Raw genomic sequence first — 13091 nt, forward strand, 5'->3', positions numbered from 1 at the left:
CACAGTGCTTCTTGGGATGTTTAAAGTTTTGGAAATCATTTTGTATCCAAATCCGGCTTTAAACTTCTCCACAACAGTATCACAGACCTGCCATTTGTGTTCCTTGGTCTTCATGATGCTCTCTGTGCTTCAAACAGAACCCTGAGACTATCACAGAGCAGGTGCATTTATACGGAGACTTGATTACACACAGGTGGATTATATTTATCATCATTAGTCATTTAGGACAACATTGGATCATTCAGAGATCGACAATGAAGTTCTGGAGTGAGTTTGCTGCACTGAAAGAAAAGGAGCCGAATAATAGTGCATGCTCCACTTTCCAGTTTTTGCATTTCCACAAAAATTTAAAACAACCAATACATTTTGATCAACTTCACAATTGTGTCCCACTTGTTGTTGATTCTTCACCAAAAATATACATTTGGTATCTTTATGTTTGTTGCATGATATGTGGGAAAAGGTTGAAAAGTTCCAGGGGGCCGAATACTTTCGCAAGGCACTGTATATGTTTCAAAAATTGTGCAGATGTAAAGTTGACATGGGGAAAATGTTATTTATTAACTATTTTGTGTGACATGACTCTGATTTAAGGGTCCAAAAATTAAAATTTTGAAAAAATGTTGCCAAATTTCTGCTTTTTTCCATAAATAAACGCAAGTCATATCGAAGAAATTTTATCACTAACATGAAGCACAATATGTCACGAGAAAAATGATCTCAGAATCAGTGGGATACGTTGAAGTGTTCCAGAGCTATAACCCCTAAACTGACAGTGGTCAGAATTGTAAATATTTGCTTGGTCACTAACCCCTTTCCTACATTAGACGTACTATTCCGTCCATGTGACCTGGGACCTAAGTCCCAAGGACGGAATAGTACGTCTAGCGCGATCAGCTGCGCTCACGGGGGTAGCGCAGCTGATCGTGGCCGGGTGTCAGCTGATTATCACAGCTGATACCCGGCACTATGTGTCAGGCACAGTCACAGACCGCCCCCAACACATTAACCCCTGGCACACTACGATCAAACATGATCGCAGTGTACCGGCGGCATAGGAGAGAAGCGCGCAGGGAGGGGGCTCCCTCTGTGCTTCCCTGAGACCCCCGCAGCAGCGCGATGTGCAGCGCTGCTGCGGGGGCCTCCTTCCCTGCAGGTCTCCGGATCCAATATGGCGGCGGGGACCTTCGGGGGCCTGCAGGGAGCCGGCTTCTGCACTGCCTGTGACAGATCGCTGATCTGTCACAGCGATCTGTGATGTGACAAATCAGCGATCTCTCACATGACAGTGATGTCCCCCCTGGGACAATGTAATAAAGTTAAAAAAAAAAAAGTGTAAAAATAATTTATAAAAAATCGCTAAATAAATTAAAAAAAAAATATTCCCTAATAAATTCATTTTTTGAAAATAAAAAAAACAATAAAAGTACACATATTTGGTATCGCCGCGTCCGTAATGACCCACCCTATAAAACTGTCCCATTGGTTAACCCATTTATTGAACCCCTTAAATTATAATAAAAAACGAAGCAAAAAATAATGCTTTATTATCATACCACCGAACAAAAAGTGCAATAACACGCGATCAAAAAGATGGATATAAATATCCATGGTACCGCTGAAAACGTAATCTTGTCCCGCAAAAAACTAGCCACCACACAGCATCATCAGTGAAAAAATAAAAAAGTTATAGCTCGCAGAATAAAGCGATACAAAAATAATTATTTTTTATATAAAATTGTTTTCATTGCATAAAAGCGCCAAAACATAAAAAAAGACATAAATGAGGTATCGCTGTAACCGTACTGACCCGAAGAATAAAACCGCTTTATCAATTTTACCGTACGCGGAACGGTGTAAACGCACCCCCCAAAATAAATTCATGAAACGCTGGTTTTTGTTCATTCTGCGTCCCAAAAATCGGAATAAAAAGCGATCCAAAAAGGTCACGTGCCCGAAAATGGTACTAATAAAAACGTCAACTCGTCCCACAAAAAATAAGACCTCACGTGACTCGGTGGGTCAAAATATGGAAAAATTGTAGCTCTCAAAATGTGGTGATGCATTAAATATTTTTACAATAGAAAGCGTCTTTTAGCGTGCGACAGGTGCCAAAAATAAAACCCTGCTATAAATAGTAAATCAAACCCCCCGTTATCACCCCCTTAGTTAGGGAAAAATAATAAAATAAAAAAAATGTATTTATTTCCATTTTCCCATTAGGGCTAGGGTTGGGGCTATGGTTAGGGCGGTGTGTTGGGGTTAGTGTTGGAGTTAGAATTGGGGGGTTTCCACTGTTTTGGTACATCAGGGGCTTTCCAAACCCGACATGGCGTCCGATCTCAATTCTAGCCAAAAAAGTCAAATGGCACTGCTTCCCTTCCGAGCTCTGCCATGCGCCCAAAAAGTGTTTTACCCCCCACATATGGGGTATCAGCATACTCAGGACAAATTGCACAATAACTTTTGGGGTCCTGTTACCCTTGGACAAATAAAAATTGGGGGTGAAAAAATCATTTTTTGGGAAAAAATATGATTTTTTAATTGTACGGCTGTAAGTCATAAACTTCTGTGAAGCCCTTGGGGGTTCAAAGTGCTCACCACATATCTAGATAAGTTCCTTGGGGGGGTCTAGTTTCCAAAATGGGGTCACGTGTGGGGGGTTTCCACTGTTTAGGTACATCAGGGGCTCTCCAAACGTGACATGGCGTCCGATCTGAATTCCAGCCAATTTTGCAGTGAAAAAGTCAAACTGCGCTCCTTCCCTTCCGAGCTCTGCCATGCACCCAAACAGTGGTTCCCCCCAGATATCAGGTATCGGTGTACTCAGGACAAATTGCACAATAACTTTTCCAGTCCAATTTCTCCTGTTACCCTTGGTAAAATAAAAAAAAATTGAACCTGAAGTCATTTTTTTTGTGAAAAAAGTTAAATGTTCATTTTTTTTTAAACATTCAAAAAATTCCTGTGAAGCACCTGAAGGGTTAACAATCTTCTTGAATTTGGTTTTGAGCACCTTGAGGGGTGCAGTTTTTAGAATGGTGTCACTTTTGGGTATTTTCTATCATATAGACCCCTCAAAGTGACTTCAAATGTGATGTGGTCCCTAAAAATAAAATGGTGTTATAAAAAAGAGAAATCGATGGTCAACTTTTAACCCTTATAACTTCCTAACAAAAAAAAAATTTGGTTCCTAAATTGTGCTGATGTAAAGTAAACATGTGGGAAATGTTACTTATTAAGTTTTTTGAGTGCCATATCTCTGTGATTTAAGAGCATAAATATTCAAAGTTGAAAAATTGTGAAATTTTCTAAATTTTCGCCAAATTTCCATTTTTTTCAAAAAGAACACAATTTATATGAATGAAATTTTACCACTAACATGAAGTACAATATGTCATGAGAAAACAATGTCAGAATCACTGGGATCCATGGAAGCGTTTCAGAGTTATTACCTCATAAAGGGACAGTGGTCAGAATTGTAAAAATTGGCCGGGTCATTAACGTGCAAACCACCCTTGGGCGTAAAGGGGTTAAGGTCAAAATTTGTTTATTGCATTGTACTTTAGAATTTGTAAGAAAATTTAATGTAGTTTTTAGTCAAATTTATGCAGAAATACATACAATTTTGAAAGGTTCATAAACTTTTAAGCGCCACTGTAGATCACAGCTTTTACTTGAACTTGTCAGATTCTACCCTTGCTCCAGTGCTGCTGAGGTTGTCCGCTTTCTGGCCGCATTCCAGCCATCTGTTGGCATAAGATCTGTTCAGCATCATCTCACCCAAGGTCTCCAGTGTCACCCCATGCCATATGCTGTTCTGTTGTGGGCAATTCCATTGCCTTCTTATAAATAGTGACAACACACTGCGCGCAGCTGCAAACAGAGGTAATACCAACGAGTGCTGGGGCAATGGCATAAGAACTGCAAACCAGAGCGTATGATATTCATGATTATGACAAAAAATGACGAGACATAAGATATCAGGGGTGTAAGTAAAGCAAATGCAGAACAGCTTGACGCAGACACATAGACCCAGATTCTAGTGACGTATCACTTACTGGGCTGCCTAATGTAGTATTTATAAAATCACTGCTTTATCAGGAGATGATTCTTATTAGTGGACTAGTAAACCTGCTCCCTGGTAGTCAAGCATATTCATGAGCTCTGTATAACCACACCCCCACTACTGATTGGCAGCTTTTGTGTACCGCTGTACTTTGGCAGAAAGCTGGGCGGGGTTATAAAGAGCTCTGCATTCAGAGAACTGATAGATTGACAACAGAGAAACAGTACAGTGATTTTATCAAAATGACAGCAAGTAGCCCAGTAAGTGACTCAGCTCTGGAATCAGGGTCTCAGACTCTGCACTATGCAGCTCTCAAATAACATAGCAGAATCCTGGTGACAGATTCCTTTTAAGGCAAGGGCTATATGTCAAGTGTGTCACTTGTGACTTGTGGTTAACGACAGAAAATCCAACATATTGGGAAACAATTGCAACTCTGTGCCGCAGTCGCAGTATGTCACAGGTCGAAACACCACGTGGTAGGAAATCATGACATCCAATGATGCAATATGTCACTGTGATTTCAGTGTCACGTGACACATGTCGCCATGTAGACCTGGCCTTACCCTAGCACTGAATATATATATATACTCCTTTGTGACGGTCCGCAGAGCACAGGTGGTTTAAACTTCTGCTTGATTTTGATGTTTCCCGAGAAAGAACTACAGATAATGACATGTAGGATTCCTACGCTGTTAGAACATTACACCTCAACATAAGTATTCCCAGGGGTGAACATATCATTGGTGCAACACAGGGGTCCAAGAGGTAAAAGGACCCATTCCTAACTCCAAGCATGCAGAATTGTGCCTTATCATGAGCGATTGGACGACACTGGGCCTATACACTGCTCTTGCACAGGGACCCTCTTATGTCTGTGTTAGAGACTGAGTATTCCCCTACATGAAACAACATGTACCAAGGAATCCACATTAATAGCATGGAAGCAGTAGCTGTGCTCTATTGCACATTCTGTAACAGGGCACCTACAGGGATTGTGACATGATACAGTTGTGGTCAAAAGTATTGACACCCCTGCAATTCTGTCAGATAATACTCAGTTTCTTCCTGAAAATGATTGCAAACACAAATTCTTTGGTATTATTATCTTCATTTAATTTGTCTTAATTGAAAAAACACAAAAAGAATTGTCCTAAAGCCAAATTGGATATAATTCCACACCAAACATAAAAAAGAGGGTGGACAAAAGTATTGGCACTGTTCGGAAAATCATGTGATGCTTCTCTAATTTGTGTAATTAACAGCACCTGTAACTTACCTGTGGCACCTAACAGGTGTTGGCAATAACTAAATCACACTTGAAGCCAGTTGACATGGATTAAATTTGACTCAACCTCTGTCCTGTGTCTTTGTGTGTACCACATTGAGCATGGAGAAAAGAAAGAAGACCAAAGAACTGTCTGAGCACTTGAGAAACCAAATAGTGAGGAAGCATGAGCAATCTCAAGGCTACAAGTCCATCTCCAAAGACCTGAATGTTCCTGTGTCTAATGTGCGCAGTGTCATCAAGAAGTTTAAAGCCCATGGCACTGTGGCTAACCTCCCTAGATGTGGACGGAAAAGAAAAATTGACAAGAGATTTCAACGTAAGATTGTGTGGATGTTGGATAAAGAACCTCGACTAACATCCAAACAAGTTCAAGCTGCCATGCAGTCCAAGGGTACAACAGTGTCAGCCCGTACTATCCGTCGGTGTCTGAATGAAAAGGGACTGTATGATAGGAGACCCAGGAAGACCCCACTTCTTACCCCGAGACATAAAAAAGCCAGACTGGAGTTTGCCAAAACTTACCTGAAAAAGCCTAAAACGTTTTGGAAGAATGTTCTCTGGTCAGATGAGACAAAAGTAGAGCTTTTTGGGCAAAAGCATCAACATAGAGTTTACAGGAGAAAAAAGAGGCATTCATAGAAAAGTATACGGTCCCTACAGTCAAACATGGCGGAGGTTCCCTGATGTTTTGGGGTTGCTTTGCTGCCTCTGGCACTGGACTGCTTGACCGCGTGCATGGCATTATGAAGTCTGAAGACTACCAACAAATTTTGCAGCATAATGTAGGGCCCAGTGTGAGAAAGCTGGGTCTCCCTCAGAGGTCATGGGTCTTCCAGCAGGACAATGACCCAAAACACACTTCAAAAAGCACTAGAAAATGGTTTGAGAGAAAGCACTGGAGACTTCTAAGATGGCCAGCAATGAGTCCAGACCTGAATCCCATAGAACACCTGTGGAGAGATCTAAAAATGGCAAGTTTGGAGAAGGCACCCTTCAAATATCAGGGACCTGGAGCAGTTTTCCAAAGAAGAATGGTCTAAAATTCCAGCAGAGCATTGTAAGAAACTCATTGATGGTTACCGGAAGCGGTTGGTCGCAGTTATTTTGGCTAAAGGTTGTGCAACCAAGTATTAGGCTGAGGGTGCCAATACTTTTGTCTGGCCCATTTTTGGAGTTTTGTGTGAAATGATCAATGTTTTGCTTTTTGCTGCATTCTCTTTTGTGTTTTTTCATTTAAGGATAAATTAAATGAAGATAATACCAAAGAATTTATGTTTGCAATCATTTTCAGGAAGAAACTGAGTATTATCTGACAGAATTGCAGGGGTGTCAATACTTTTGGCCACAACTGTATGTGGTAGAGAGGCCATGGGACCCCCAGGCTGCTTGTACACCCCCCTGCATGCTGCACATATGTTATCTGTTCTGTCCTAAACATTAAACTTTCAGATAACGCACATGTAACTGTTCATTGCCCAAACTCCCACTTTCCGTTGCCGGCCTCTGCGGTCAGGTAGGGTTATCTATATGGCATATGGCTCAGGGAGAGATGGCATTATTGCTTCCCTTGTCTCACTATCCCTTTACTTTGCTCTGTAATCCTTTGGCTGAGTAGTGGATACTTGTTCTTACCATTCGGGACAATACGTACTTTATTATATTGATATTTTTGCAGTTTTTCTTACTTTTAATGACTACTATTAAAGTTTACCGTTTATATAGGGCGTTTTATAAATGTTAGAAAGTTTTGCGCATCTTCCTGATTTATTGATTTTTCTGTTAGCCAAACACTACTAAGATAACTAATGACTGGCATCCAGAAAACCAGAAACTATGGCACTATGCCCCTCTGCCCATAGGTGCCAGGGGCAGCAATAAAGGGGGATGAAGGGGGAGCTCAGGAGGGACACAATAAGAAGGCTTTGTGTCTTTAAGAGGTGTCACAGCCCCTTTCCCTGTCCCAAGTCCCAGGCTGAATCCAGAGCAGTCACTTTGCTCCTGTTCTCTGGCTCTCTTCTCTCTCTTACTTTGCTGACAGCCCTGCTAGGGGCCTTTTGTTACCTCTCCAGCCAATGAAAGCATTTTACGACAGAGAACAGTTGGGATATAAAAAGAAGGAGTCCCTGTGCCTAGTACAGGATCTGTGGTCGCCTACCCCTCCCCTAGAAAGACCTGCACACGGCAGCTGTCCTCTCTGCACCAGCAGCAGTCTCAGCCTGGGCACCCAGCGATGCTGTCTCAGCGCTCCCCTCTCTTCTTCTGCATGCTGGTCCTGACCCTGGAGTTTTCCAAGAGTGGAGGAGAGTCTATGATGGAGAAGGGAGCCGTGCAGGTGGAGACCTCCCCGGGAGAGAGTGAGGAGCAGGACTGCCCTGTGTGCATGTGGAGGAAGCACAGCAAGGAGATGAGGCTGGAGAGCATCAAGTCCCAGATACTCAGCAAACTCCGGCTAAAGGAAGCCCCCAACATCACCCGGGAGGTGGTCAACCAGCTGCTGCCCAAGGCGCCCCCGCTGCAGCAGATCCTGGACCAGCACGAGTTCCAGGGAGACTCCTTCCAGCACAATGCCTTCGTGGAAGAGGATGAGTATCATGCCACCACGGAGACAGTCATCAGCATGGCACAGGAAAGTAAGTGCACCCTCCTTTCTATGTATGGCATCAATCACTATAGCGCTGGATCGCTGCTTGTCATGGCACTTATGGCACGTGCTTTGTACCCACGTGTGACAGCTCACCCACTGATCAGCAGTGCAGGCAATGCAAGGCAGGAACTGCCTGCAAGTCACTTGGGCATAATAGGGGTTAAATGGCAATTTCATGCTCTCACCTGAGTGTATGGAAAGCTGGATGTCTAAGGATTGTATATTTAGTCACTGCTTTAATTCATATTCATCACTGAAACCATTTATTCTTTGACGCTGGTGCCAGTTCCACAGCATATATGGTAATACAATCATCTTCAGTGTAGAACACTATGAAATAGTTATTGGGAAAGACCCGAAAAACTGCTGGTCTTCTAGGATGTAATCAAGGAAAGACTTGGTACACACCAAAAAGGTTCTGATGCAGAAAGGTGGTTTTAATGAATTGCAGTACATACATACAGACGTTTCGGTCTAGGACCTTCATCAATGTACAATAAGTTGTACTGTGAGCTCTTAGTGACTGGGCTTTAAGGGAGATACCAAGGGCCACCCTTGGATTCGCGGCGGATACTGCGTCCACTTGTTATATAGAACCACGTGGGACGGCCGCAGGTGCCTCCTTGCAGTATTGGTATCTCCCTTAAAGCCCAGTCACTAAGAGCTCACAGCACAACTTATTGTACATTGATGAAGGTCCTAGACCGAAACGTCTGTATGTATGTACTGCAATTCATTAAAACCACCTTTCTGCATCAGAATCTTTTTGGTGTATGCCAAGTCTATATAAATTGAAGTTCAAGGATTGGGATCCTACTTGTGCACCACCTCCGGTTACCAGGGTTGTGCCAACGGTTTTGTTCTAGTAATCAAGGAAAGAACCTTATGGCCACATTCACACTATCACTGTTTTACATCAGTATGTGTAAGCCAAAACCAGGAGTGGGTGATAAATCCAGAAGTGGTGACGTGTTTCTATTATACTTCTCCTCTGATTGTTCTTCATTTGGATTCGCCTCACACATACTGATGTAAAATACTGACCAAATACTGAGGGTGTGAACGCGGCCTTAGAAGTTTAGCTGCACCTTTATGGGTGAGTCTACGCTTACTCAGATGATCGAGTGCCCACTACCTACCTGAGGTTGAAGGAACGTTTCAGTATTTTGACTGCTCACTGTTTGTCAATATTCCAATGTCAGTCTTGTGTTGATGGTCACCACTGCCATATAATGTGTCATAAGACAAGCCCAATTGTCAGAGTCATTAGCATAGAAATGAAGACTGCGTGGTGACACATCTATAGTCATATGTAATAATAATAATGCATGTCGTACTAGAATCGTCCTGTGTGAACTCATTGGTAGGAAGACAATTGTTTATTGTTCTAAATGTAAATTAATAAATACGAATCTCAGAATAATGAGAATCATGATTATTAGCATAAAGCAAATCTCAGGCCAAACTATCAATGTGTCACAGTTCTGAAGTAGAATTGTATCAGATGTGATTAAAAGTTATTTTTTCATTATATCAAGTTGTAGAGAGATTTTAGCCAAGTTGTGGTATCTGTATAATTCATTATTTCTTTTATTTTATTTGTTGTAAATTTAATTTTGTTAATTGTGAAAACTATAGAAGAGAGAGAATTCCAAGTTTTACCTGTAAAGACATAAATGGCTCCGCAGGTCCATGTTATCTCCAGACTCAGGCTTCTCAGTATGTCGCTTACTGTGCTTTTCATTAGTATTGCACTTCTGTGGACATGATATAGAAAAGCTCCAGGGCTGACAGTCTGATGAGGAATATAACCATGTGATATGTGTGCAGGGGTCGGCTCACCTGGCCGGTCCTCCAGGCTGACAGAGGACTGACAGTCATTTACCTGAAATACATGTGTTCAACAAGTGATCTGGTTTCTACCTTCTGACTGAACAATATTCAAACAGCTGGGGTCATTCAACCACAAATGTGCCTTGTCTGTGGCCAGATACTGCTGTGTCATGCTTTACAGCCTATGTAGAACATTTGCTTTTTGTTAATACCATGTCTGTGCATTCTACTTAAAATATCTATTATCGATCTATCTATCTATCTATCTATCTATCTATCTATCTATCTATCCCATATATATATATATATATATATCTATTTATCTATCATCTATGTATGTCATATCTATCTATCTATCTATTATCTATCTATCTAAATAAAAAAGACAGATAGCATTACAAATTTGATCAGATTTTGGGTGCAATACTTCCTGAGTAATGCGGTTGTCCAACGCAAAATATAAATGACTTGTGTGTGCTTGACAAAGACCGTGCTGTGAGGTCGAAACGTTGCACCACTTGGTGCTGGATTAAAGCCCACAATTTTTCCTTGAATTGGAGTGCTGCCTGATTTTTTTCTATCTATCTATCTATCTATCTATCTATTATCTATCTTTCTATCTATTTATCTATCCATCTAGCTATCTACCTATTATCTATCTATCTATCTATAGATCTATCTATTATCTATCTATTATCTATCTATCATCTATCTTTCTATCTATTTATCTATCTATCGGTCGATTATCTGTCTTTTCGTCTACTTTTCTGTCTGTACATATATGCAGTCACATAAAGATGTACATTTCATTTTTTTCCTATTCTCCCCCTCTTCTTAACAGATTCTATTTCATTTCCAACGTCTTTTCTTTGTCCCACTTTCCCCTGGTTATCCCTTCTGCTAATTCCTTGCTGTTATCTCCTTTTATTTTGGGTTCTCCTTGGCTCATTCTCTCTAGTCTTTTGTTATCCTCAGGTCACTTCTGTTGGTTTTTCCTTTTTACCATGTGCAGTAATAACAAAGCCTGGCTGTGGTTACCCCCATGGGGTCCTTGTGTTGTCCTTTTCTTTGGTTTTGGGAGGAGATGGACAGATCCATTTGGCAGTGTTAAAGGAATGCGACTGGAAGCATTTCTAATCCTCTATGTCTATTCCAACTCATGCTAAATACCCTAACCAGTATAATGTCTCTAGATCCACTTCTTCTTTGCTTATGTTTGCTCAAGTTATATAATAGGGGACAGAGCGTCATGATACCTGTGCTCTAAGTTGCCATGTAGAACCTTACATTGTGAATTCAAGTCCAGTTCATCGGCCAAAGTCTTTGTCACCCATCATTTAATTTACGAGTGCAATCATGCTCTCTAATTCTGTACAACTATGAAATGGTATATGTTTGATGCCAGTGATTGGCTGCAGCGTTCACTGGGTGTTCAGGAACATCATCATTACAAAGAGTCCGCCAGTGGAGTGGAGGCATTAGAACACATCGAAAATAGATACATTTTCTACTCTGTTGCACAATTTTCTTGCATTTTTACTATAGTATCATATATATATTGTATTAAAAATGTGGATTTATGATAAATGGTAGGACAGAATTATTTGAACCCAATGTCTATGTACCGTACATTTGTATCCATTGCAAAGCGTAACTGTTAGACTGCTCTTTATATTAAACAATGGTAGAATTCATATATATTATTAAAGACTGTAATCAGTATTAAATACTATAAATAGGAGTCCATGACATCAAATAAAACTTTTCAAGAGCCATATCACTCAAACCACCTGCCTACTATTGTGTAGCGGATACTATTGCCATGAGATGTCCTTGGTCTACAACAACGTTTAGGTAGGAGATATGTGTTAAAGTAACACCAACATGAAGGCCAGGACCAAAGGTTTCCAAGTAGGGCTTCATATTGTGCAATCTCTGTCCCTGGTAGGTGACGTACAACAAGCATTCAATATGTTATAAAAGAAAATGAGATTCATCAGACCAAGCCATCTTTTTCTCTTGATCCATACTTCAGTTCTGATGCCCATATACCCGATATAGGAGCTTTTCGATGGTGGACAGGGGTCAGCACGGGCAGTCTAATTGGTCGTGCGCAATCTAACTGGACTACAAAAAACTGATATATTGTCTTTTCTTAAATCTTTCTAACATAGCCAAGCATTGACTTATCCAGCTTTTTCTACTACAGGAGACCTTCTGAAAGATCAGACCAGGAAGGCAAGCCTTTGCACCGTATGTGTATCAATAAGTCATTACAATTTTGTCAGTTTACCAGTTGTCTGTCCCCGGACCACTTTTTGTAGGCGCTAACCATTACTTACTAGGAACATCCCACGAGACCTGTCGTTTTGGAAAAACTTTGACACAGTTGTGTTGTCATCACAATTTGGCCCATGTCAAAGTCACTCCGATAATTACACTTGACCATTTTCCTTGCTTCTCAGTCATTAACTTCAAGAACTGACTATTCACTTGCTCCTTAAAATGTCACACTACATTGATAAGTGCCATTGTAACTATTTACAATGTCTGCACACAAGGGTCATGCCTTGAGTCTTATGTTCAAAGGGCAATGCCACACCAATGCTTGGGCCATGTTCTCCTCTTAAATTATTCTAAAGACACTCTACCAGCAGTTTCAGATGTAGGTCAAATCTGTGCCATGTAACCTAAACCTAAAAAGTGTTTGTAACAACATTAATAATGTTACATTATTGTATGGAAATATGTTAAAAGAAGTCCTGACACCATATCTGGCATGCCTGTTATAGTAAATATTTACTTCTGGTTTATGTTTACTCATTATTCTGTATTGTTCAGGTCCGCTTTTGTTTTTTCTGAATATTTAGGAATAAATTGACAACAGAATATTACTTTTCCCTTGTCAAAGGAGTGTGTTCCTACGCAACCTTATACTCGGAGCGCTGATTGAACAGTGGCGGCATTTAAGGACGCCTCCGCCGACTAGAAACACCCAGTTGTCAATTTGTTGTAAAAGTTCTAAGGAAACATTTTCCAGAATTATTTCCTGGAGAATTCCATTATTTACTACAATAGACCAGATGCCAAGAGAGCCGACAGATTTTCATTATATCGGCTATTGTTAGTAGTAGCAACCACTTTGTAGTTGTCTCTATAGACCGACTGGAAACACCCAGTTGTCAATTTGTTGTAAAAGTTCTAAGGAAACATTTTCCAGAATTATTTCCTGGAGAATTCCATTATTTACTACA

The 13091-nt window shown here is 40.8% G+C and overlaps 1 protein-coding gene across 1 annotated transcript in view; it reads left to right on the forward strand.

The window, feature by feature from the left end:
* Positions 1-7348: 7348 nt before the first annotated feature.
* GDF11 (growth differentiation factor 11) overlaps positions 7349-13091 on the forward strand; it is a 512606-nt gene continuing 506863 nt past the window's right edge. The window contains exon 1 of the mRNA XM_073552226.1: positions 7349-7990. Within this exon, the coding sequence (XP_073408327.1) occupies positions 7591-7990 (400 nt within the window). The 5' untranslated portion in view covers positions 7349-7590. The remainder of the gene's footprint in view (positions 7991-13091) is intronic.

Source organism: Dendrobates tinctorius, unplaced genomic scaffold, assembly GCF_039654945.1.
Source record: "Dendrobates tinctorius isolate UK_male_01 unplaced genomic scaffold, ASM3965494v1 ptg000187l, whole genome shotgun sequence".
NCBI lineage: Eukaryota > Metazoa > Chordata > Amphibia > Anura > Dendrobatidae > Dendrobates > Dendrobates tinctorius.